This window comes from Caretta caretta, chromosome 8 (genome assembly GCF_965140235.1).
Source record: "Caretta caretta isolate rCarCar2 chromosome 8, rCarCar1.hap1, whole genome shotgun sequence".
NCBI classification, from domain to species: domain Eukaryota; kingdom Metazoa; phylum Chordata; order Testudines; family Cheloniidae; genus Caretta; species Caretta caretta.
This window is the reverse complement of record NC_134213.1, coordinates 98,289,203-98,316,352: the sequence shown is the minus strand read 5'-3', so window position 1 is coordinate 98,316,352 and position 27,150 is coordinate 98,289,203. Positions and strand designations below refer to the sequence as shown.

General features: G+C 40.8%; 3 protein-coding genes across 14 annotated transcripts in view; 1 reads left to right on the top strand and 2 right to left on the bottom strand.

Annotated features, from left to right (window-relative positions):
- ORC1 (origin recognition complex subunit 1) overlaps window positions 1–6,629 on the bottom strand; it is a 35,489-nt gene extending 28,860 nt beyond the window's left edge. The window contains exons 1-3 of one of the 2 annotated variants that reach the window (XM_075131848.1): window positions 6,543–6,629; window positions 2,770–2,863; window positions 1,855–1,982 (exon numbers count right to left, since the gene is read on the bottom strand). In XM_075131848.1, coding sequence (XP_074987949.1) covers window positions 1,855–1,982; window positions 2,770–2,858 — 217 coding nt within the window. In that variant the 5' untranslated portion in view covers window positions 2,859–2,863; window positions 6,543–6,629. The remainder of the gene's footprint in view (window positions 1–1,854; window positions 1,983–2,769; window positions 2,864–6,542) is intronic. The other variant, XM_048861089.2, reaches the window with a different exon arrangement.
- A 204-nt stretch (window positions 6,630–6,833) lies between these two features.
- On the top strand, window positions 6,834–11,966 carry PRPF38A (pre-mRNA processing factor 38A). Its single transcript, XM_048861090.2, has 10 exons — window positions 6,834–7,032; window positions 7,535–7,694; window positions 8,532–8,653; window positions 9,377–9,462; window positions 9,622–9,732; window positions 10,292–10,404; window positions 10,568–10,594; window positions 10,673–10,770; window positions 11,149–11,197; window positions 11,544–11,966. The coding sequence occupies exons 1-10, from the start codon at window positions 6,903–6,905 to the stop codon at window positions 11,584–11,586; spliced, it is 939 nt and encodes a 312-aa protein (XP_048717047.1). The 5' UTR covers window positions 6,834–6,902; the 3' UTR covers window positions 11,587–11,966.
- Window positions 11,967–14,058: 2,092 nt separating this feature from the next.
- Window positions 14,059–27,150, bottom strand: part of TUT4 (terminal uridylyl transferase 4) — a 79,862-nt gene continuing 66,770 nt past the window's right edge. For 9 of the 11 annotated variants that reach the window (XM_048860248.2, XM_048860252.2, XM_075131843.1 and 6 more), the window contains 4 exons: window positions 23,668–23,768; window positions 21,204–21,729; window positions 18,604–18,777; window positions 14,059–17,528 (listed from right to left, as the gene is read on the bottom strand). In XM_048860248.2, the coding sequence (XP_048716205.1) occupies window positions 17,437–17,528; window positions 18,604–18,777; window positions 21,204–21,729; window positions 23,668–23,768 (893 nt within the window). In that variant the 3' untranslated portion in view covers window positions 14,059–17,436. Of the gene's footprint in view, window positions 17,529–18,603; window positions 18,778–21,203; window positions 21,730–23,667; window positions 23,769–27,150 lie in introns of those variants that run through there. The other 2 variants (XM_075131847.1, XM_048860255.2) reach the window with 2 other exon arrangements.

The window sequence follows — 27,150 nt, the reverse complement described above, 5'->3', positions numbered from 1 at the left end:
TATGCACAGGAAATTGAATGTTAACTTCAAAGTGGTGGGTCAGTGTGTCCTCAACAAGGAAGAATCCTCAGTCACATGCTGTGCTCAAAACACTTGACAGCCAGCTATAAAAGTGAAACCTCCGGCCTGGTCCTGCATCTCTAGTCTGCTGAATTTTAAACAGGGAAAGTTTAAGCCATGGGATTGAGATCTTCCAAGTAGTTATTTGGAATACCCTGGAAAATGCATGGAAAGACTCTAGCAGACTTTACATTTAAACTGCATTTGTATTCTAATCTTTTGGGATGATTCCAGAGATTTTTGCAAGCCAGCAGATTCATCCATCACTGCCACAAATCTGATATAAGGATCTTGCAGGCATTTGTAATGTATACAATCTTTTAACTATTCAATAACTCTTCTTTTCTTTTATTAATAAATCTTAAGTTAGTTTACTAAGGATTGGCTGACAGCATGATGTTTGGGTAAGATCTGAGATACATACTGACCTAGGGATAAGTGTCTGATCCTTTGGGATTAGTAGAACCTCACATATGGCAAATTGTTTTCGGGAACAATTTTGGGTTTTCAGGAACCTCTCACTATATTAGACCTGTTTGCCTAGATGGGAGCCAAGGGCTGTAATGCCTAAAGGGGACTCTGTTTGCCTTCTTGTTAACCTGTATGTTGCTGCAGGAGCTCTTTTGATACTGGTTTGGTGAGACTAATTATAGAATAAACCTCCAATTTTGGGGGATTGTCTGCCCTGAGTGTGACATTCTCAGTGTGGCCTATCCCAGGCATCCAGTCTCAAAGACCTATGCTACCTCCACTCTTCTGGCTGGCCACCAAGGCGTAGGAGTCCAACATACAACATCTATATCCTCATTGTCTAAATGACCACAAACACATATATTTCATGGGTTACGAACTGTATACTTAATCCTGAGAAATGTTATTTGTCATTGAAATATTATATGTAACAAGATGTCCCATCCTGAGTTATATTGGAATGGTCATAAATAAAAAGGGAAGGCTAACCACCTTTAAATCCCTCCTGGCCAGAAGAAAAACCCTTTCACCTGTAAAGGGTTAAGAAGCTAAAGATAACCTCGCTGGCACCTGACCAAAATGACCAATGAGGAGACAAGACACTTTCAAAGCTGGAGGGGGGGGAAAACAAAGGGTTCTCTCTGTCTGTGTGTTGCTTTTGCCGGGACCAGAGCAGGAATGCAGGCCAGAACTTCTGTAAAGAGTTAACAAGCAATCTAGTTAGATATGCGTTAGATTCTGTTTTGTTTAAATGGCTGATAAAATAAGTTGTGCTGAATGGAATGTATATTCCTGTTTTTGTGTCTTTTTGTAACTTAAGGCCCTTTCCCGGTTATATTTGTTAGATGCTTGGTGGTGGCAGCAATAAAGTCCAGGGACAAAAGGTAAAATAGTTTGTACCTTGGGGAAGTTTTAACCTAAGCTGGTAAAAATAAGCTTAGGGGGTTTTTCATGCAGGTCCCCACACCTGTACCCTAGAGATCAGAGTGGGGAAGGAACCTTGACAGGAATGTTTTATTGTATCTATGCTGGAGTGAGGGGAGAGAGATCAGCTACTACTTAACCACCAATAATTTGGGAAAGCTGTCAATTAATTAAAATGATGATGTTTTTGTTTTAAATGACTTAGGTCCTGAGTTGTGTTCTGGCACTGACTTACAATGTAGCTTTGGGCAAGTCATTTAGCTTCTCTCTGCCTCAATATCCCTAATGTAATACCTATTTGACAGTGGTGAAGAAGTTTAGTTAGCGTTCGTAAAGTGGCTTAAGATCCCCAGATAGAAGGCACAATGGAACTATTATAATGAAAATACTTGCTCTTACCATCTTCATATAGTTTCAGGAGTTTTGCCACAAAAGGTTGATCTGCATTCTCCCCTTCTACTAAAACAAATTCTCCAAGTAGTATACACATTTCTGTTAGACTTCTTTCTGATTTAATCAAGACCCCCCTAGAAAATGGAGGTACATATAGATTAACAAATTCATTTCATATTCTTTACAGATCAGAGACTATCAGGTTAAGTCAGTCAGTCAGATTTGGATCTTGTTCTTGCCCTCTTGCCAGATCTCCTTGCAAAGTCCATGCATATGTCTCCTCCTCAAATGTTTCAATTCTTTTCACCCACAACAGCAACTAATGTAGGTAGGTCAGAATCCATGAGTAACCGGACAGCTAGCTAGCTTTCATGCAAGCCATGGAGTTACATCAGTGATACTACCAAGGAATTATCAGAAACAAGCCCCTGCCCTCATCCCATCCCATCCCCCCCCTTTTTTTCCCCAAGAGTCACAGACTTACATTTTTATAATCCCTTTTATCCCAAAGAATACAAAGTGCTTTACAAACTCAAGCCCACACCACAAGAGTCACTTACCTCCACCAGTGAAATGCAGAAAATACAACAGCACAGAGCATATATATAAACCGTTTAGGTTGGAGTGTTGAATACCTTATCCAGTTGCCAAGATGTCTAATTTACAATGCAAGAGCTTTGTGGCCAGAGTCTTGTTTGATGTTTACAATATCATACACGGCAATAGCACTGAGCCTTATTTGAGATGACGGTTTTCATAAGATATTGCTTATGCTTATTCCAACCCTGTTACATATACCTGACACAAGTGCTAGTAATACAGTTAGTTGTTACTACAGCACTTTTGTCCATGATTACTTCCTAAAAAAATGGCATGTTTCTTTAGGAGTCTCTGTCTCAGCCTAAAATAAATATTATTTACCTATATTGAAAGGTCTTCAGTTGCTGGTCTGAGCTCTTTGCTCTTCCAACCCATGAGTAGATGCGCTTGCATTGCTGTCTTGTATTCATGATTTCTGCGGCGAGATTTTAGAACGTATCAAATAAATTTTGCTGGTGAATGCAAGTAGTGTTGTCTAATGATCAAAGCAACAAACTGGAGTCAGTATTCCTGGATTCTTAATTCCTAGCTCTGCCACTGATTCACTGAGTTATCTTGGGCAAGTCACTGGACCTCTCTATGCCCAAGTTTCTCCAGCTGTCAATTGAAATTATTACACATTTCAGAGGTGTTAAGAGAATTAGAAAAAAATATTTAAACTGGGTGACTAAAGTTAAGCACCTAGATAAAGAAGTCTGATTTTAAAAAGTGCTGAGCTTCCAGTGATTTCCATGGGACAGAGTGCTTAGCACCTTTGAAAAAAATCAAGCCTCTTATTAGGGTGCCTAACATTAGGCCTCAAGTTTGAACATTTTGTCCTTAACATTTTATAAAGCACTCTGAGCATTCCAGTGAAAGGCATTCTGAAAATGCCAAATATTTATTTTTACAGACCAGTATTTTATGTAGTAGGGCTCAATACCCATGTGGTAAAATTGTAGAACCACGTGATAACTGCACCTGAGAATGCCCAACTTGCACCCTCTTCACTAACACATCTCCACCAGGACCACTTCTAACATTCAAAACCTCTGAGCCACTCAAACAAATCCTAATGTGTGATTTCTCCCCTCTGATTATACTGGTTCAAGGTTCAGAACCAGTAATAGTCATTTCTGTACCCAACAGTAGCACATGAAGGTGGGAAAAACTCTCCTTTCCCCCCAACCAGCAATGCCCTACTGAGAAAACTCAGCCTCTCTGGTACTGGAAAGAGAGAGGATGCAGAGATTTTTAATAGCAGACTGTCCTTGGACCCTGCACTGGGGCCTCTATTTTTCATATCAGCAGCTGGCTAACAGTGATCTGATAAATATGAAGCACCCTTGTAGCTGCTGGAAATGAGATATACGTGTTTGTCTTTTCACCGCTCTCCAAAGTCACTGCCAGGATTGAAGGTCCTTCTTCTGTCTCTCACCAAGATCCTCCTGACTGTTGCAAGCAGGTCGTGCGGTGAGATAAGGACCATCTAGTCCTCCCAAACTCCCTTTTCTATATCTTCCTCCCCCACAAATAACTCCAATGCCTGTTTCTGCTGATGGCTCAGCTTTTTCCCCAAGAGCAGTAGAAAAATCACATGATTATTATTTATGCACTTGTTGTTGGGCATAGTCCTTGACAGTAGCAAAGAGGACAAACATAAATCTAGTCAATTTCAAAAGAGTTTAAAATAGTTTAAGGTATTACAATGGCCTGAGTACCACCACGATTTATGCTTTTTACAACCACATTAGATTGTGAGCTCTTCCTGTCTGGGATCTATCTCCCTATATCTGTATAGCATCTAGGACAATGGGCCCATTTGAAATGTTTTTCTTTCTGTTACTGTGTCAAAGACCCACACAAACACAAGAGGAAACTGAAATTTATACAAAAAGAGCTGCCAGGCCAGAAGGGACCATCTGATCATCTCGTGGCCACTAAACCCCACACATTTACCCATGTATTGAATCCAATAACCAGGATTAAACTACAGTATTATAACCCTCAGGAGACTGAACTATTGTGTGCCACATGCAAAAAACAGAAGAGACTGAGGTGTACCAGTGCCCAAGACTCCTGCAATGGCAAAGAATTGATATGCTGAGATATACCCAGAGCCCTGAAAAGAATTTTTTCTCTAGTCTGTTACAAACAACACTTAAGATTACTGTAACAATAGAAGATAAAACATTTTCAGACTCATCCCTTCAAACTCTGCAGAAATTGATGGTGTGGGTCCACCAACCACCAGAAATTGATATATTTAAAGTCTTCTGTTCAAAAAAGGCTGGTTTTGGTCCAGATCCCACAATTTGCTGCACTCATGCAGACTAAAGTACCAGTAAAATCTTTTCAAACACAAGAAGATTTTTAAAGTATTTTTTTTCTGAAATACACTATTCACAGAACCCTGACAGCATGGTGCACTTAAAGGTTTTATTTACACCCAAGGTCTGTGACCCATAACCATCTTAACGATGAAGTGAGCTGTAGCTCACGAAAGCTCATGCTCAAATAAATTGGTTAGTCTCTAAGGTGCCACAAGTACTCCTTTTCTTTTTGCGAATACAGACTAACACGGCTGTTACTCTGAAACCCATCTTCCCCAGGTTATTTAGGGTATAGCTACAATATAAGTGCTGCAGCTACACCACTGTAGCATAGAAACATACTACAGCAACAGAAGGTTTTTTTTCCCTGTGGTTGTAGTAAATCCACCACCTTGAGAGACAGGGGCTAGGTCAACAGAATAATACTTCAGTCACCATACTGGAGTTTTCAGTGGGGGTTAGATCAACCTAATTACTTTGCATCAGGTGTGAAATTTTTCATAGCCCTGAACAAGGTAGCTAGGTCGACCTAAGATTTCGAGATGTCAGATTTATGCAAGACACGAAAAAGCACCAGGCAGGGCTCCAGCCTCGGTTAGACTTGAGGCTTGTCTACATGAAAATTTAGGCCTTGTCTACACTTAAAATTTATATCTATATAGCTACGTTTCTCAGAGGCATGAAGAATTCACACCCCAGTGTTGTAGCTATGCCAACCTATCCCCCAGCGTAGCAGCTAGATCATGAAAGAACGCTTCCATCAACTAGCTATTGCCATTTGGGGAGGTGGACTACTTATAGTAATGGAAAAAACCCTTCCTTCACTGATTGGAAACTCTATGGCGCTATAGGGCAGTACAAGGCTTAAATTCAGCTGTGTGGGACGGGGTCTTGGGGCTTTAGCCCTATGGGGGGGAGGAGGAGTTCCGGTAAATATTTTCAAACCCACAGCAGAAGGCCAGATGCACCCCCCACTCCACCTCCCGGGCGAGGCTAAAGCCATGAGATCCCTGCCCCTGAAGCCTGGGGCCCCAAATGTGTGTGTGGGGGGGGGGGGAGGTGGAGGTGTGAGAGGCTCCAGGAAATAATCTCTGAGAATTTAAACCCTGACGCTGCGTACCACTGTAGTGCCCATAGTGTAGACGTGGCCTTAGTTTGCAGCAAACTGTGGCGTAAATCTAGGCAACCATGCCCTAAGTGTCCACATGGAGATCAGTTCCTTAATGCCCTTTCATCTGCCCTGCTTTGAAACTGGAGTCGATTAAAATGCACCAGGGAACTTTTGCAGCACAGCAGCACGCTCCACATGGACACTTAGGGCGCAGCAGGTTAGATCTAAACGCTTGCCTAGACAAGCCCCGAGCGAATGCTAGGCAAAATTCCAACAAGTAAGGATTTGTCCGCACTGGAAAATTAATCCGGATTAAGGGTGGGCGTGAATTTAAAGCACAATAATTCTAGAGTAACGCCACGTGTAGACAAGGCCAAAGTCACAGCTGCTGTTTTCTAAGCCAAGGAACCAAGGAGGTGTCAGACTGGGGTGGGGACCTGCCTGGGCCATTGCCCCCCACCACTGAGTCCCCCAGGCAGAGGCTCCCTAGGGACCCTATAGCTGAGGGAAACAAAGGGAAGGAGGAAGCAGGAGCAGCGCTCCACGGGGTTTCTACCAACCGTCACCGCGGAGAGAGGTCAACAAGCCGGGCCTGCTCCGGCCGCTCCCAGGGCTCTCCCCCCGAGCCTTCCTACAACGGGGGACCCCGCGCAGCATCCCCCGCTCCTCACCTGCTCAGCCCCAGGCCGGCTCGGTGGCTCGCGATGACCGAGTCACAGGATAGAATTTCGCGCCAAACCCAGCTCCAAGCTCCGCCCACCCCCCGCGCGCGGGAGCGAGCGAGCGAGCGCGCCCTGCCGCCATCTTGGTTCCGGGCGCAATGAAGCCCGTAGCGGGCGGGTTGCCCGAAGCTAAGATGGCAGCCGGCGAGCGGCGACAAGACACACTCCTCCCCTCCCCCGCGCCGCGAGACAGACCCGGAAGTGAAGCGAGGGATCTCGGCGGAAGCGGAGTCGTTCTCCCCGGAAGCGGAAGAATGTGAGCGCCTTGGTGTTCAAGTCCGTTCGTTCCTTTTTCCTCTCGGTCCGGCCATGGCGAACCGGACGGTGAAGGACGCGCACAGCATCCACGGCACCAACCCGCAGTACCTGGTGGAGAAGATCATCCGCACCCGCATCTATGAGTCCAAGTACTGGAAGGAGGAGTGTTTCGGCCTCACTGGTAGGGGGGCCGGGCCGGGCTGGGCTGGGGGAGGTCGCGGGGGAGGAAGCTGGGCTGGAAGGGCCAGGGTAGAGGCGGCGGCGCCCCAGCCTGCCCGGTGCTGGGGTTTCGGGGGGAGGCTGGTGGGGTGTCGTCGGCCCCATCCGCATCCCCGAGCCCAAGCGCTGGAGGGGGCTCTTGCGCGGGGTCGGCATGTTGGGCCCCTGATGTGGGCGCAGGCGGTGACCCAGGCTGGCAGAATCCTTCCTGGCGCTTACCAGCCCGGGCACTGAGTCCTCTCACCCCCGCTCTGCTCTGGTGAGGACCCAGAGGCCTGTTCCCCACCCCCGCCCCGGGCAGCGTGAGTCGGCCAAATCCCCCTCCTGTGCTCTGCCCCGAGCCCCGCTAGGGCTCTAGAAGGGGTGATGATATTCGTTAAGAGCTGACAACGTGCTTAGCTCTAATTTAAAGCCTGTAAGCTTTGGGTGGTTCAGCTGTTTCCTTTCGTAACCCCCTACTCTAGCTGAGCTGGTGGTGGATAAAGCCATGGAACTGAGATATGTTGGTGGCGTTTATGGTGGAAACATCAAGCCTACACCATTCCTCTGCTTGACCCTGAAAATGCTGCAGATCCAGCCTGAAAAGGACATCATTGTTGAGTTTATAAAGAATGAGGATTTCAAGTAAGCAGATGTTGTTTTCTTTAGCTGTCATATCAGAGACACAAACTGAAAGCAAACAGGAAAAGAATGGGTAATATAGATAAAGTGGCTTGGAGTGCCAGGCTTGGCAGCAGTAGGAAGCCAGTTAATAGTCTTTCTCCCATGCATTGTTCATAGTAGAGTCCTCTGGACAAATCATGCATTTCTCCATGCCTGCTCTCCAAAAATGTGCTCCACACCATGCAAATTTCCCTGTCACAACTACTCATCTCAGTGACACCATTTCTCCTTTCTACCATTACACTCACTTGTGTTTAAGGTGATCAGATTCACCTGTTTCCTTTAGCATAGTGATATTCAGACCTCAGTGTTTCAGGAGCCAAATTAGTGATCAGCATTACCTAAAAGAGCCACAGTAGTGTGAAGTCATTGTTTCATTTACTACAGTATATATATTCATATTTAAACAGTATGACAGGAAATATTTAATTTATATATTCTCACAGTAAAATGACTGACCCAAGTATTATCATATTAACAACTGGAATTGGTTAATACTTAAAACAATGTTTTAATATCATGTGCTGCAAAGAGCCACAGGAGAGGCATTTAAGACTCAGTCTGAGTATCACTGGTCTAGCATTTCCTTCAGCTGCGAGACTGATAATGCAGTCCCTGCATGTGCAAAATCCACATAGGGGCTTGTGGGACTGGATACTAAATGAGAAAAATTGAGCAGTCTCCCATATTGTGTTTATTGTACTAAATCAGTCTGCCCCTGAGAAAGATGTAGAGTTTTAGATTATCTGTGCAGAATGATCAGATTTGTAAACTACTATGTGACATTTTGTGTTCCAGATATGTCAGAATGCTTGGTGCATTGTATATGAGATTGACAGGCACTGCCATTGACTGCTACAAGTACCTTGAACCACTGTACAATGACTACAGAAAAATAAAAAGTCAAAACAGAAATGGGGGTATGTATGAATTGCTTATGTAACCAGCGTTAGGTACTGCAGCATAGACTGCCTTTTATCAGGAATCTAGACGTCTGCAATGCTAATTGTATACTTTATCAACATAGGCTAAAGTATGTGGGGGAAGAGTATCTCTCTGGTATATTGCTTTTGTATTTATTCACTGATTACTGCTGTTCATTCACTGATCCTAGACATGCTACATTGCCTAGGCAGTATTAAATCAGCCTCCTTGATTCTGTGTACGTGTCTTCAACTTGTTTGTTTGTAACAATGGAATTGATTTTCAGTAGACAAGGGAAGAGAGGTATGACTGGAGCACAGAATTGGACCTCAGGAACTTTGGAATTTTAGCTCTGCCATGATCTCCTTATCTATAAAATAGTTTTAATAATCTTCCCAGCCCTTGGGACTTTGAGGATTAGTTTTATACAGCACTTTGCATGGAATGACTCTCACAAATGTTAAATGCGAGTAACTAGGGTAAAGGTTTCAGAGTAACAGCCGTGTTAGTCTGTCTTTGCAAAAAGAAAAGGAGTACTTGTGGCACCTTAGAGACTAACCAATTTATTTGAGCATGAGCTTTCGTGAGCTACAGCTCATGAACTGTAGCTCACGAAAGCTCATGCTCAAATAAATTGGTTAGTCTCTAAGGTGCCACAAGTACTCCTTTTCTTTTAGGGTAAAGGTGACTGCTCTAAATACTAATTATTTTTCTTCCAGAATTTGAGCTGATGCATGTGGATGAGTTTATTGATGAACTCCTTCACAGTGAACGTGTGTGTGATATCATTTTGCCTCGACTGCAGGTATGTAGGCTGGTAATCAATGCCTTGTTAGTGATAGCACATTAGGAGCTTTCTAAATTACCAGTTTAAGGGCCTGTCAAGTGCAAAGTTAGTCTGATTTTGATGTACTGTATGTTCGTATTTGGATTATATAAGATGAAAACTTGGTGTTTCTCTTAGAAACGTTATGTTCTGGAAGAAGCGGAACAACTGGAGACTCGGGTTAGTGCTTTAGAAGAAGATATGGATGATGTAGAGTCCAGTGAGGAGGAGGAGGAGGAAGATGAGAAGGTTTGTGAATTATCCCACAGTTTCTATTATTTTAAAGAGATATTTACTTTTGGTGCTGAAATCTCTTATGCAGTAAACTGCTCTCAGATGATTCTAACTGAAGTGGGGAGGCCTGACCTTTACCTGTAGTCCTCACATGAGTGGAGAAGAAATCTTCATGTATCATGCCAATGGAAATTTTCTTGGTCATAAAATAGCAGCAAAATACTCTATTCTTCAGAATTATTCTTTGCTGAACTCTACTAACTTGAATCTACTCTTTCCTATTTAAATGGATTCCTATAAAAAATTATCAGCTTATGATGGTCAGATTTTTTTAGTTTGTCCATTTTGATATAGTTTTTTGGAGGGTAAGAGAGAAGCAAGATATGGGTTGCCTTAATTTCAATGTATGTGTATACCACACAATCATCAAAGCCAGGCAGTTTCATTTTATTTAAAGTACTTCGTTTGAGTAGAAGCTACTGATCTTTGAATGGTTGCTTGGTCATCCTGGTTCATAACTAATATGAAGGTCAGGGGATTCTTACAAAATTGTATATTTTTGCAATACTTTCAGCTGGAGAGGGCACCTTCCCCTGATCATCGCAGAAGAGGCTACAGAGACCTAGATAAACCCCGCAGATCTCCAGCTCTGCGATACAGGAGGAGTCGAAGCAGGTCTCCAAGAAGGTGATGTATTTAAACCATCTTCTTTTGTTATAAACAGTTTCACCCAAAATAATATTTATCTGGTGATTTTTGCAAAGCATTAAAACTGTTACTGAGTTGTGTGAATGCTTCACCAAAGTTCTGAAAAATCCATCCACTCTATTTTTTCCTTTTTAATTCACAGGCGAAGCAGATCTCCAAAGAGGAGAAGGTAGGAGAGTTATTGCTTTAAAACTGCATTATAAAAATTGTTTAAAATTCAGTTGTCTAACAATCTTCTTCCTACTAGCCCCTCCCCACGTCGGGAGAGACATCGCAGCAAAAGCCCAAGGCGACACCGGAGCAGGTCCAGGGAGAGGCGCCACAGATCAAGATCTAAATCTCCAGGTACTCTAGTGCTTATTAGTGACTTATGGCAAGCATGTCAGCAATGTACCTGGTGGTGGAAAAATCTAGTTCCTGCTGTCAGTTAGTATATATGTTTAGCTTATTAAATGGCTCAAGTTGTATAGTTACACTTTGCAAACTGGTTTAATATGTGAGATTGCAATGTAAGTTTGTTTATTTTTCAAATAGCTCTACCACTAACTCAGTATCTATGAAGAAATTTTAAAGTTAACTGCCCACTGAGGACAAGTGTTCAGCTATTCTTTGACATTTTACATAGGGTATTGACACAGACTGCGTTAATGGAAATGGAGAATTAAACATGTAATTGTTCTGCTCATGATTACCCCACAAGTAATTTACCTTTTATCTCAACAGGGCATCATCGTAGCCACCGACACAGAAGCCATTCTAAGTCACCTGAAAGGTATAGGCTAGCTGTCTTATTTCTTAAAGATGTCCGTTTATGTGAAAGTGTCCCTCCAAACAAATACAGGGGCTTCTTTCTTTACAATGAACCTGAATTTTTGAGATTTTTCACACCACTTTTGGGGGTACTGACTTCTCATATCACCTTTCTCCTATCATTGGTCTTTTAAAGCCAAGACAGCTTGTGGGGCTGCTTTCTATATTAAGCATGGAGTGATGCATCCTCAGTGCCAGTACTGGAATTATAGTAACGTTGTTTGTCCTGCATAAAACAATGTACAATTTCTGTTGTCTCAGATTATCTTTAACACATAATGACATAAGTAATTTTGTTGCTGTTTCAGATCTAAGAAAAGCCATAAGAAGAGTCGGCGAGGGAATGAATAATGGACTAAATCCACTAGGCAGTTTAGGGACCTTGAACTATAATGTTTGTAGATAGTGACCTATTTACGTTATGGAACAGCAGGATATGTACTGGCTGCTTTGGCAGTCAGATTTTTTTTAAAATCGTCCTTCCAACCACCCGTTTATCCCCTTCTTGTACAAGAGAGCTTTTTTTTTTTTTTTTTTAAGGCAGGGAGACTTTTAATGTACACTATTCGTTTATCCTCCTAGTAGAAAGCATTTCTTAGTGGGAGGATGGTTGTTGTTTTTAAATGGCTTTCTTGAAAGCCAGTGTAAAATATAAGAGCAAGATCGAGTTGTTTAAAATACTTTGTACATTTTTTAAAATTGTTATTAAATGCTCTTGTTCCTAAACGCCACTTGCTGTTCCCATATTACTTTGTTTGTATTCATTTACACAAACACTGCCAAATGAATTGAAAGAACATTTCTATAAATATTTTTGTTATAGGATTAATCAGCTATTTGGTAAATCTCTTTCATGAGACAAACTATCAGAGGTGTAGCAATGCTACTTGTTTGTATGTTACATTTTTGGTGATGGTAGGTCTGTATGTGTTGTAAGCAAAGTATATCGGTAACCATTCAACACTGAATACACATTTAACAGGCAGGTGGAGTCAAAGTGGCTACAGCATGCAGAGCTCAGAGTTGCAACCCTCAACTCTTTTATTTACTAAGAAATTCTAGTTATTAAAAACCCCTCCGTGTTCTAGCCTAACAAATCACATTGCTTTTTTTATACTTAAACCATTTTTATCGTAACATGTTAAATAAATCAAGCATACAAATAGCTAGTACACTTCTAATACTAGCTTCCAACTCAGGAAATTGGGCAAGGGTTAGCTCAAATGGGCAACTCAGTCTAATGTAGTAATTGACTACAGTTATGTGCATAAACTGTTCATATCATTTGGATCAAAGTTTAGAGAAACAGTTTCAAGTGTATAGTTGTAGGAGTATACAGTCCTTTCTCCCACTGATGATCTGAGTGGCACAAAGTTTTGAGTAGAACAACTTGAGGTTTGTGAATAGTAACTGAAGTCTTGTCATTTATTTGGTACATGACTGTCACATTCAGCATCACTGGGAGGAAAGGCTTCACTGCATGATCCGTCCTTTATTCTTCCTCTGTGTGTCTGTTTTTCCTTTTACACTTTCTTCCCAGTCTCTGCACTAAAATTAGCCGTAATTAAGTAGCTAATGGTTATATTATGAGCCCTCTGCTTAAGAATTAACACCTAATGAAATTGAGGGGTTGTGGGTGCATTTACTCTTAAAGCCATTGTTTCAGACTGTCCTTGTGCAGACTCGGGGAGAAAACACTGCATCAGTTCCTAGTGTTATATTTGGAAGGTTTGTTCATACCCATGAAGCTTATAGCAGTTAACAAAAAGCATAGAAACTGAAGCAATTGCATCAGCCACATAAGCCAGAACTGCACAAAAGAGGATGGGTTGACCCCCTTGACCACTTAAGCTGTGTCTTAATTGCAGTTAAGCTGGGCTTTTGTCTCTAATTCTCCCCTCCACACACAAACGTGTCAGCTGAGTTTGGTGGTGTTTTCAACCCAAGTTAGTTGGCTCACTTGGGGCTATAAGCTAATGCCTGCATGAGACTTTTGCTTGGACTAGTAACCCACACACACAGCAGTGAGGACACAGGTTAAACTTATCAAGTGTAGATAAGTATGTTTCATTGAACAGCAGAGGTCACTCAAACCAAAGCAGGTACCTTTTGGAACAGTGAAATCCACAATAAATGAAGTAAATAAAAATTGAACTATGGCTGGTAAGAAATCAACAAATTCCATGAAAAGTTATTCTTTATGTATAACAAAAGGTAGGACATGAGGAGGGAGACTATCAAATTACATGTGCAGTCAAGGATCAGGCTCATTACAGATGAGATTTCTTTACATTGCAGATGACAGTGGAGAGACAAACTCTTCAGATAACAAGGTATCAGCAGAGACTGAAGAATAAAGTAGTACTAAAACAGGCTGATAAATTAAATAGCAACAAATCACTAGGACCGGTCACTCAAGTGCTGAATGAAGTGGATGAGCTGCTAATAAATATGCACTCATTAAAATCAGTGACTGGAGAACAGAGCCTATTCTGCTTAAAAACACTTTAGCAACTCTTAAAAAATAAAAAGGCTTTAGGGGTGACTTTATAGACCACTGAGCCTTACATGAGTAACAAGGGAGGTAGTTACTACTCAATGCACAGCAGTGTTCAAACACAATCAAAATGTTGATGTATGAAGGACTGAAAAGATGAGAATATGCCATCTAAATCAATAGAGCATCTTCACTAGGAATGCTGAGTTCAGGTTTGGTCACTGTCTTAAAAACGATATAGGAGGAGATAAAACAGAAGTCAGTCATCATATAAAGGGCCATAAAAATATTCCTCTGTGAACTGAAATTGAAAAGACAAGGCCTGGTAAATCAAATGTTGTTTATTGTCTAGTTTTACAAGAAGAAGGGTTTATCCAATGAAACTAAACAGCAATGCATTTTAAACTGAAAGGATTTTTTTAAACAACCAGTGCAATAAAGTGTCAAAGTCTAAGAGCTTAGCAGAGTTCAAAAGGGTTTTATATGATTAATGAGAATACCCATTGTTAGAGAGGATTTTTTTTTTTAAAAGATGCTTATGTTTCAGGGCATAAGCCTGTCACTAACAGAAGGAGGAAGAAACTTCCACGAAGGCATGGTTATTCCATAACAGTCTTACAGAGATTCGGGCACCTTTTTCTGAAGCATCTGGTACTAGCCACTGTTGAAATATTGATATTGAAATAGGTGGACTCCTGGTATGATCCAGTGGGGGAAATTTCTGTGTTCCTAGCAGCATCTGCCTCATTAACTATCAGCAGGAAGAGGGGAGTGACTAAGCCCATACCTGTTTAATAAATCTGAATGAGAACAACTGTACTGTCACCATTTCTGTTTATCTTTAATAAGAGGTTAGCAACTAAAAAGCTGAACGAGCATGTTGTTCCAAAGCCAAGGGGGCAAGAGCTGAAACATTAGCTTAGACTACCTTAAAAACAAAAATTCAGAGGAAGGATATGCAATTTTCATCATTTAAAAAGTGTTATATGCTCTTACAAATAAACATGGCTATAAAATTAACACATCAACTGACACTAACCAATTGATTCAATGAGGTGAGCTAGGGTTACCCAAAAGATCCCTATATAGAAAAATGTCTAAATCATCTTGGGCAAAAGACTGTGCAATAGATGGGACTTAAAAATGTACCCCGAGGTCCACAAATACAGGCTTTGTTGGACCAGTGGCAAGTGAATTCCAGAATCTGAGGCCCCTTACTGAGCATCCTGTCATTTAAATCTAGAACCTGTTAGCCTAAGCAAATCTCAAGTGTTGGCAAGAGGGAGTCTAAAGAATAGCCAGAAAGAGACTGACAGTCCAAATCAACATCTTGCATTGGAATCAGAAGCAAACTGAAAGCCACAGTAGACAAGTAGGCTGGCAGGCTGCTCCTTGTTTGAATCCGCCACCACCAGCAAATTGAGCAGCAATGTTTTGCACTAGCTGAAGTTTCCATGTTGTCTTCAGTTGCAGCCACAAGTAGAACATGTGGCCATAATCGATGATGAAGACAACAAATACATCAATAACTGTGGCAAGGTTACTCACCAAATGCAGATGGAAAACGCTACTTTGTCTAAAAGCAGTTGGGGATCCAGAAGGCCACATTGGATTGCATCCCCTATTAACAAATAGAAACAAGTGTCCTCTGGAGGATTCCCCATGCTTACTATGATCAACTCTTGTCTTGTCCAAATGGAATTTCAGGCATTTATCCCTCACCTAAGCCCCATTCCTAGTCAGATACAAAGATGGAGAGTTTGAGTATCATCAGTGAACTGAGCCTTTATTCTAATCGGTCCACACATCCTAATACTGAATTTGTTACAAATCCAAAGACAAACTAACAGCATACATACATAACATTAAGCACCTCTCATGACAGTCACCCTTTTCATCTCATGCCCTATCCCTTTGCTATCTCTTGTTATAGATGTGTGTAGACAGGTCATATTGTCTGTGACTCACTCGTGCCTTCAGTGCTATATACAAAATGGTGAGGGAACCATCTTTTCATCCTCCTTCCAACTGGATTAGTGACCAACCCTAAAAAGGAGCAGATAACAACTGAACTTTCACACAAAAGAGAGCTCTTCATACTAAAGAGCTATGCTCCATGCTCAACTCAGAGAAAAGATATCCTGTCAAGCACTACACCACCTGTGCCAGTTGGGGCCTGGCACCACATCAGTGATACCTCATGGTCAACACACTCAAAGGGAGCTAATTTTTAAAAGAATGTCTACTACATCTCTCAATCATTCCGTCAATATTTTTAATTATATGAAACTACGGCTCTTTGGGAGACTGGTGAGTTCCACATCCCAAAGCTTTCTCAAGGCCAAGGGCAGAATTAGTGCAGTTGTTGGTCATGTAGGGAACAATAATCTCTTTGGAAGGAATTTTTTCCACTCAAAAAGAGTATCTTGTGATGATTTTTCTAGATTTCATAGATTGATCCAAATCTGCTACTATAATCTGGAAAACGACCTTCAGCCCATGGCATGCTAAAGACGTAAGATACAAGCACAGGGACTAGACGCTCAGGACTGCAAACAATAGCACAACCAGCTTTTAACATATTGGATAAAGTCAGACAATAGTTGACAGAGCTAGGTAAATTCAGAATGGAGTTTTAAGACTGCTACACAACAAACTGGCTATGCTATCAAATCAGCGGTTTGGGTCATATTGTCCTAAGGAAGTCAAACGAAAGACTAAAAATTAGCAACAAGAAATCACCTCCCTCTTTGAAAGGCATGAATTCTAAAAAGTCAAGACAGACTATATCCCTGCAGGTTAAAGCCTCTATCAATTTACAGAGTATATGATGCACAGTAAGCACGCAAGATGCAATTTATTGAAGGATCAGCTTAATGACCGGTTCCTCTCCCCCTTGACTGAGGCCCTGTGTCACAGCACAGCTTGATTCCTGTCGAGTACTTGCACATAATTGGATTTAAAACTTGTGAATGTGGAAGCAGATGTACACTCTCTTCCTCTATATATACTGAGTACATTTAGAGGAAAAATGTGTGATCAGTAAAATATAGTAATAGTATATGGTGATGGTAATGATTTTGGAAACACTTGAAGTGATCAGGTACATTTTGGTTCTGAATATATGTGACCCAGTTTTTCCAAGCCACTTACAGCTTTCAGATCCCTTCTTTCAAAAAGATTTTAAGCTAGAACTATATTTTATTTGTTATATTAATTACCCAAATATGGACCAAACACATTCCAATATACAAGTATGGAAAAACCTTAAACCCTGGTTTTGCACTTTTGTTTTATTTTCTCTTTTAAAAAATTTTTTGGCACTACATAGTTCTGTAAAGAATAGAAGTGACAATTTTTTTAAAACACATGAAATCCCTTTCTAATTTTATTTTTAGAACAATATATATAAAGTCTGAAGCAACCAAAGTATGAATACAGCTAATAGAAAATAAAGAACTTAATTTTAAAAATTCTCTCTTTACAGTTTACCAAGATAAAACAAAACACAATTGCCCTTAAAAATAGGGTAATAAAATAGATGAAATTTGTATCACTCAATTTTGTGATACTAGTAAAAACTATAGATCATATCTATATACAAATGATACAGTTTAAAAACAGTCTTAAATAATCTTGTATCTAAAGATGTTGCATTAAGATTTTAAATCAGAACCTGATTTTTCCCCCCCTCCCATTACATTTCATTTTTTCTGCTGAATGTAATTCATATTCAAGTGTGGGAGTCCTTGAGACAGAAGCGAGAACCGCTGGTTATTCTGCATCAGTGGACCAGCTAAAAGAAAATGAATTACAATTATTTTAGCAAAATAGATGTACTTAAAAGTGCTTGGCTATATTCAATATATTAGATATTTATAAATAAAAGCATCTACTTGACCGGTACGTTGGATACCAGCACAACTGGAATCTCTATCTGTAAGGCAGCACTATTTTAACCCAGTCTCTGAATATCCCACAGAGTCATCGATACACTTTTTTTTGCACATTAGTTTATCCGAATTCATTTAAGTTACAGTAGGAGATAAAACAGGACAATTTCAGAAGAGATGGAAATGTTGGCCTCGCTCATTCAATAGATGCAAGTGAAGGAAATAACTGGACTTACATACTGGAACTTTCACCCTAAGGATTCTCTCTAATATTATATAAGATTGTCCATCATCATAGTATCCTGGCACCTTCAAATTTTGGGCCTGATTCAACTCCTACGGGAGTCAAAGGACAACTTTCCACTGACTTCAATGGGATTTAGATCAGGTCCTTTATCAACTAAGAGCCCAACCCTGCAGGATTACACAGAAGTCACTAAAAGTTGAGAGTGCTCATCATGCTGAAGATTAGGCCTTAAGGGCCTATTCCCTTAACCTTTACTCATGCAAGTAGTCCCTGAAATTGATGTATGGAACACAAGCAATAGTGAGTGAGGAATATTCATGGGTAACACAGTTGCAGGTATGGGGCATAACTCACGGAATTGGTTTACCCCTACTGAAATATAAGTGGCTCTATTGTTGGGGGCAACAGTCAGGAGAGAAGGATGGATGGCAGGAAGGAGTAGGGGGTATTCTGGTCAAGGAAAGCAGTGCAAACCCCTATGCTTTCAGAAAGTGCCATAGAATGTTTGTGCTCATGCAGTGAACATAGGATCTTGGATTTTAAAGTCTCATTTAAAAAGATCCCAACATAGACTTCAATTGATCTACTATGTGAGGATGAAGTGTTGAGTTGACTCTGTTGGAATTCAAATTGTGCTTCCAGGGGACCTAAGTATTTGAAACATGATTCATCAGCCTCTAAGTCACTGAAACAGTAAGAGAGACACAGCTTTTCTTTATTTATTCTAGTACCTTGAGGGTAGAAAGGTTTGTTCGGTGGATAGCTGGCATTTCCCTGCTGCATGTAGTTCTGAGGCATATTGTAAGGCCACACTCCTCGGAGGAGAGGAAAATGGGTAGGGGTCCCATGGTCCCAAGGGACAGAAGGAGGGTTCATTTTACCAAACTGTCCTTGGAAACCCTGATCTATTTTTCAATTGAAAGGGAAAAGCATATTGCAAAGTTCAGATGAAATAATGAAACAGTCAGTCATAAAATACAATTTGCATCTCAACAAATTACTATGTGGGACTGAAAGCAGCCAGATTTGGGAAGTTAAAAGCTTAATAAATAAATTATATTTCACATAAAACTACTGTTTGTCACCTTAACAACTCAATTTTTAATGTAATACTATTAGCTTGTTGGTGCCAGAAGCTGAATTAGCACTTAGTATCAAGATATAAAATCTTGCCTGTCAGTATAAAAATAAATTAGATGTACTGTATGTTACTCTAACAGGTTCTTAAAAACAATGTTTATATCTAATCCTGAAAAAATCTTCAAGCATCACTGATGTCAGTGTGACCTGAGGGCAATCATCCTATTACAAAACTGGATCCTTAAAAGAAGTGATGTGATGGAATTTTACTAATTTTTGTACGTTTAATAAACTTAATACAATACATATACAATACCAATTTATCTTAATATATAATTCTAGAAAGAAGTATTAAAAAACCTCTTCAAGTACTATACAGTACGTATGCTAATCCATTCACAAATCAAGTATTACTGGAACATTAAGGATGAGAAATCAAGAACTCAGAAGTCAGGGCATTCCAAAAGTTAATGTTGAATGCCCTCTTGTGTGTTTGCCTTACAATTTCAGAAGACAGAATATTACATATCATTTTTTTTAAAAAATCAGATGAATGATCCATATTTATTAATTTCAAAATATTCTTTAATAAAACTAATAGTATCAACCCTTCTGCGATATCAGAGACCAACTCTCATGTAGTTCTCACTGCTTCAAGCAAAAAAGCTTTTACATATGCATTTACGTAGACTGGTATTGCTGATGAACCATGTGGTTGTCACATGATTGAAAAGATTTTAAAAAATGAAAAATCAAATTCAAATTATATACAAAAAATAGTATTAAAAGAAAGCACTCAAATTGTTAGGAAATGCCAGATTTAAGGTTCCCTGTGCAACCTTAATACAGCCCCCTAATGAGTCTTTACAAGATCACACACCATTTTTTCCACAGGACCCCTGACTTATTCAGTACACAGGATGAATGGTGCTCTAGGCATGAATCAGAGTTGTGTAGTAAAGGAGGCTGTTGTCTGTAGAACCTCTGCCTCATTTGTTGCTAAAGCTGGAAGGTGTGTAATGAATGTGGCAAGGGGCTGCAAGAAGAGAAAGGACCGTCTCATGGTTAAGGTATTTGAATGCTGCCCTGGAGAACTGGATTCTATCCCTGCCGCTGCTACAGAGAAACTCTGTGATGCCACTTAAGCCACTTAACTTTTCAGAGGCAGTCATTAATTGTGTGTTCCTCATTTTTTGGGTATCTGACTTGAAATCCTGTGGTCTGATTTGCAGAAGCGCTGAGCACTTAACAGCTTCAACTGAACTCAATAGTAGCTGTGCTTGAGTATATAAAATGCTGTACAATGCTAAGTATGCTGAAAACTCAGGCCCTAGGTCTCCCAAACTGGGCACCTAAAATTAGTGGAAACTTTTCACTTCAATCTCTCTGTGCCTCAGTCCCCTCACAAAAGTGTTGTGAAGATTAATTAATGTTCATGAAGGCCTCAGACACTATAGTGATAAGCACCACAGAAAAGTCCATGAGGAAATTAATAATTCTGCCTTCAGAATAGGGTTTGAATAGTGTGCAGTAATCAAGGCAGGATCACACATTGAACAAAGAGGAAGAAAAAAACATTGAATAGCTGTTCACTAACACCATGTGTCCTGTGCACTGAATGAGGCACCATTCATCCTGTGCACTGAATGAGGCATTGGTGCTATAGAAAAATAGTACGTGATAATGTAGTCTAAGCCGGCCTCTGCATAAGGGGACTGAATTAAGGTTGTACGGGCAACCTTAATTCTGGCATCTCCTAACTTTTGAGGATGTGACTTTGCAACCTTATTAATGTTCTTTTAACATAACTTTTTGCGTCTAATGTATTATAATAATAAAGGTATAAACTGAGAAAACAAATTCATAGAATTATGGTTGAGGTTCATATTTAATTATTGGAATTTTCTGAACTGAGTGCTTGATTTCTCAGCCTTACTGGTGCATTAACATTGCCTTTTTTACATTGATGTAAAGGTTCACTTCCTTCTGCCAACACTAATACTACTGGATTTCTCACTGGAAAGTGCCACCATGTTTCCTGTGGATGCTAATGGCAGGACCACCAACCCCTAATATCCAACCCAGATTTATGTAGTTTTTCTGGAAAAATTGTACAGCCAATGTCAGTGACGCAGTTCTTTAAACTTCACATTTCTTTAGGGTAAAACAGATTTAGAGAGTTAATTGGTTCTGTAACATTTAGCATTTGTACAAAATGTGTGAGATGTTTGATACAACAGAGAAGAGTTACCTGAATTCCCCACAGTGCCATTGTTCACCAGTGAGTTTGGAGTCACGGGGTTGTGCCAGTGTCCCTCATGAGAAGTGCTGGGGATTCCCATGGGCCTGGCAGCAGGCTGTGCAAAGATGATACTGGGATCATTCAAGCTTACACTGCTCTGGTTATTTGTGGTGGTGCTGCTGCCAGACCTCATAGAAAATGGAACATTTGTTGAATGAGGAGGGTTACCCGGTGCAGAATGAATAACGGGCCCATGAATAGGCCACGAAGTGTTGGGAAGCTGAATTTGGTGGTGATGGTGCATCTGAAGTAGTCCCAGGTTATGCAAGGTGGAATACTGACCTGGGGGAGATTGGGTAAAGTTAAACAAAGGCAGCTGGACCTGATGGGGTGGCTGTGCACCCTGCTGTGGCTGTGGAACGTGCTTAGACTGGGACATTGGCTGTGGCTGAGCCTGGTTAATAGAGGCTGGTTGAGAGGAATTCTGTGTAAATTGCTGAGGCTGTGGAGAGTAAGATGACTGATGCGAATCAGACTGGAGGGGAAAAAAAAGTACGTATTTCCATTAGTTCACTAGCTATTTAATGTTTCTCTTTAATAAGCACCTGACGTATAACACTCCTCATAAGGAATGCAAATGCTACCCACCAACACATTATCTGAGCTCTGACACATGTTGAGCCAAATTCTCTGCTGGTGTAAATTAAAAAGCTCCAGTGACTTCCATTTTCACCAGCGCAGAATTTGGCCTGTTAAAGCCATTTGGCACATCCCACAGTCTGAAAAGTTATGCTGGGCAACTGCCAGCCCTAAGCCACTATTAGTTTCCTCCAACATCAGGTTCTGATTTGTGGTCAGAAGTGTCCTTTCCTGCCTCTTCTTCTATAGCACAGAACGTCACTAATTCCCTCAAAACCCCAACAGGTTTACCTTCCTCCTCAGCAAAGAGTTCAAGAGTGGCTCTCAGCTCCACATGCATTTTTGTAAGTGTTTCCATAGTAAACACCCAGTAATTTTTGAATCTTTATTTAACCTGTTAATGAGAAATTAGACAGGCAAGGTGGGTGAAGTAATATATTTTACTGGACCAACTTCTGTTGGTGAGAGAGACAAGCTTTGGAACACTTTTCCAACAGACGCTGGTCCAATAAAAGATATTACCTCACCCATCTTGTCCTTCTAGGATCCGGGGGCCGACACAGCTACAACACCACCATTGAGAATAACATATGAGAAATTGTCATTCCAAAGACCCAGCCTCATCTACCACTTCTTGGTGCCGGGCTTATGAGGCGAAGTTATTACAGCATGAGCAGGCTGTCTTTTTTCTCTCTCCAAGCTCTTCCCATACAGCAGATAAATGTAGGAGTAGGGAAGAGCCAGGGAAAGCTGCTTGTTGCTGCCACAGGGTAGAGGAGCATGCCAAGAACTGGCCTGGCAAGGAAAGAGACAATTTCCCTGCTCCCTTAGCACAATTCTTTACAGAGTTCCTGCACCTGGTCAATTACCTTGCCTGCTCCTCTCTCTATCTAGGTCAGCAGGTTCTTCCCTCCAGCAGCCAGTAGAATAGTAACGCTTCTCTTAAATCTCTCCCAACCCTAGGTTTCTCTTCCACATTGACAGCCCACAAATTGGCTCCTTAGTGTGGAGGTGGATGACATGCAACAGGCAAAGCACTTGCCCCCTGCTGCTACTCCAGTTACTCCTGCATCAGTCTCAGCCAGTTTCATCAAACCAGGAAGAGAAGGCAAGGGTTGAGAACTGGCAGAGACAACTTCTAGTTTAAAAGCTTATACAAGTTTTTAAAAAATATAACTGAGGACTTACTACTATAGACATTTTTAAAATGTAAAAGTGTATTTGGTGGCATGTAACCCACCCATATTAGCAGATCACTATAATGAGGTGGTATATTACCAAGACTCTACACCTGTTATAGAGTATTCTATCATGAGACTTCTTTTCCCTTCTGCTTCCCATTTTTTCTACCTGCCCCTGATGGTCACCATCCCAACTGATCATCGAAAGGCCCTGACTTATTTCATCTTTTTAAGCTAGGGGAGAGACAGAATTATGAAAATCACCAATTCACAGTCTCTTGCATGGCTGAGTTGAGCTGTGCTCTAGTTCAGATTTAGTTTTATCTATGTGTATTTCTAGTGAGCTCATCTCTATGATAACTAGGCACAAAGCCTCTTAGTTTAGTCTGACTGGTAGCAAGGCCGGCCTTTAAGAACTGCTGGTTGCCCAGAATGAAGCTTGCCACAAGCGGTCTCTAAATGACAATGCATGGCAAACCAGATATCAGTTTCAGTAGCTGGTACTGTTGAGTAAATGCACTGTTGTCATTATAAAAACCAGAAGTCATTCAGAGCAATTAGTGCAAACATTTTACTAGCTCAGACCAGGTTTGCTGGTTTCATTATAATTAAAAGTATTTTATTTTAAAACTTTCAAGCTAATTGGAACTTACACATTCTGACGGTTGTCTGGTACGTAATGGTCGTTCCACTTGCTGTTGAACTGACCCTGCCACTAGCTGTGCATTTACCAGGCTTCGGACCAGCTGGGCACCTAAACAAGAAAATATCATAAACAGAAGTTTTAATATAAAATCAAGAGACTATGCATTCTAAGAGACTAAGAAAAGCTATCCTGGGTCAGACCAGTGCTCCATCTAGCCCAGTATCCTGTCTTCTGACAGTGGTCATTGCCAGACGTTTCAGAGGGAATGAACAGAACAGGGCAATTATCAAGCAGTCCATCCCCTGTCATCCAGTCCCAGCTTCTGGCAGTCAGAGGTTTAGGGATCCCCAGAACATGGGGTTGCATCCCTGACCATCTTGGCTAATAGTGACTGATGGACCTATCCTCCATGAACTTATCTAATTTTTGCACTCAGTTAGACTTTTGGCCTTCACATCATCCCCTGGCAATGAGTTCCAAAGGTTGACTGTGCATTGCGTGAAGAAGTATTTCCTTACATTTGTTTTAAACCTGCTGCCTATTTATTATACCGGGGGACCACTCGTTCTTATGTTATATGAAGGGGTAAATAAAGTTACCTATTCACTTTCTCCACACCATTCATGATTTTATAGACTTCTATCATGCCCCCTCCCCCCCCAGCTGTCTCTTTTCTAAGCTGAACAGTCCCAGTCCTTAACCTCTCCTCTTATGGAAGCTGTTCCATACTCCTAATCATTTTTGTTGCCCTTCTCTGTACCTTTTCCATTCTAATATATCTTTTTTGAGATAGGATGACCAGAATTGCAAGCAATATTCAAGGTGTGAATTACCATGGATTTATGTAGTGGTACTATGATATTTTCTGTCTTATCTACCCCTTTCCTGATGGTTCCTAACATAGTTAGCTTTTTTGGCTGCTGTTGTACATTGAGCAGATGTTTACAGAGAACTATCCATGATGACTCCAAGATCTCCTTCTTGACAGGTAATGGCTAATTAAATCTCCATCATTTTGGATGTATAGTTGGAATTATTTTTTCCAATGTGCATTACTCTGTACTTATCAACATTGATTTTCATCTGCTAGTTTGTTGCCCAGTCACCCAGATTAGTGAGATCCCTCTGTAACTCTTCGCAGTCAGCTATGGACTTAACTATCTTGAATAACACTAAGCAAAGGACCAGGAGCCAGAAACTCCTGAGTTCTAATCAAAACTCACTGTATGGTTTAGGTATATCACTTAATCTCATTAGCCTTGTCTACAGCAGAAAATTTATCCATTAATGAAAACAGGTGTTAGCAATGAGTGCAACACAACTGGCCGTTTAACCTTGTTCTGAGCAATATGAATGCTCATGTAAACAAGACTCCTTATCTAGAAGACATGGAAGCCCCGTCTAAATCAGAGCTTCAAGAATTGCTACCAGCAGTGGAACTTTACCAGCATTAGCATCATTGGGAAATTTTTGCCAAAAAACCCTAATGCAAAAAATGGGGTAAACATTTTCAAAAGCAACTCTGAAACATAGGAACCTAACTCCTTGATTTTCAATAAGACTTTGGCTCCAAAGTCAGTTTTTAAAATAGGATCTAGGCTCCTAAATGATTTAAGTGCTTTTGAAAATTTTAGTCAAGGCCTTTGTGGGATTATATTTACCTAACTCAGAGGGATGCTGGAGAGTTAATGTTTGCAAAGCACTTTCAAGAGGAAATGCACTACATAAATGTGAAGTATTGTCATTTATTATTAAATGCATCAATCAGGGAATGAAAGGCATTTAACTATAAAACTTTGGATGGGGAATCAAATATGATATTCTGAAACTAAGACTAGAAACTAGACTACTTACATAATGGTTTTTAGGCAAGTCAGGCAGAAATTGTTGTAAATTATTAAGACACTTAAAAAATCTATTCTAATGTCAATCACTGTTTTATGTAAGGGTTGCTCTGCCTGCCATTTTTTCTGAAATTTTAAACCACTGATCCCCATTCCTCCCTCTGCAAATCGCAGCATAGGAAGTCTCATTCTAAATACCTCTCCACTCTAACGGTATTTTTGCCTCATACAGCAGAACCTTCACTTTCAGAGAGATCCATGAAGCAGCAGACAGCATGTGGAACATTCTATTACAGCAGTTAATTAGAATTAGCATTTTTTTCTTTGCTAGTCTAAAAAGCAAGATATTCTGTGGGTTCATAGAATTTGGTATTGTCAAAACAATGTGTGACAGCACTTTGTAATGTCACAGAGAGACAAAGACACAAACTCTTACCAAGGGATACTGTAAGTGGTCTTGTGAATGATATATACAGGCAATACAAAGAACTAGTCCATGATATTTAGTGTGCTGGCTAAAGAGCAGGGCTGTAGTAAGACTAACTGAGGCCTGGACCCATCACAATTTCAGCACAGCTATATCGCTCTCCCCATTCAAAGACCTTGTCTACACAGAAACTTAGTGCAGAATAAATATGTGTAAATCTGTAGTGCGCTAGCTTGCCATGCACTGATTGGTCATGTGTACACTGCTTCTGAGCATTAAGCTCCATAGTGCACTTTGATGTATGTCAAAATGTATTAAGGAACTTTTAATGCAGGGTAACAGGATCCACATGGTAACATAGCGTGCATCAGGCTACCGCGCTGTACAGTCACATCCTGGGTTGCTGCGCACTAAGCCTCCACATAGACAAGCCCAAATAGAGACATCATCTCCCAACACTTTCCTCCTTACTCTTCCTTCCCAGCTCCTCTGGTTATCTACCCCTGTTTGGTCTTCTTGTTCTTTCCTCACTCCCAGTCCCCATACTCATACTATACTTAATTTCTCACTGCTTTATGCTGTTGGGCCCCTTCAGACCACTCAGTCATGTCCCAAGGATCCTTCCTTAACCCACTCTTGCCAAACAGTGAGAAACTACACTTTATCATTTCAGAAAGAGATATGCAAGGGAGCCTGATGATATTATTTAAGAGAGGTGTATGACCAAAACCCTGGATCCAAACACCATTGCACTCTAAAGGATTTTGGATTTCAACTTTACATCTTAGACCCACCTCCAACTATAAAGCACTTCAACACAGAAAAAGGTATATAATTTAAAAGTATGTTTATTTGTGAGAAGAGACAAATAAAATCTAGTGTTAATTAAACCGCCATACCCTTCCTGTCTTCACTATAATGGAATGCACTTTCACACAGCAAGGCTCTGAGTGCAACCCCCCTTTATAAATTAAAAACACATTTTTTAAAATTTAATACCATTATAAATTCTGGAGGTGAAGTGGGGTTTGGGGTGGAGGATGACAGCTCGCGACGCCCACATATTAACCTCACAACCCCCTGAGGGGTCACGACCCCCAGTTTGGTCTCAATGAACAAGAGCTAGGATCCCTGCCCCCCGTTGTGGCTGCTTTGAGCTGGTCATGCAGCATAAAATACTTCAGGATTCTGTTTACATAGGGGAATACCCAAAAGGGAT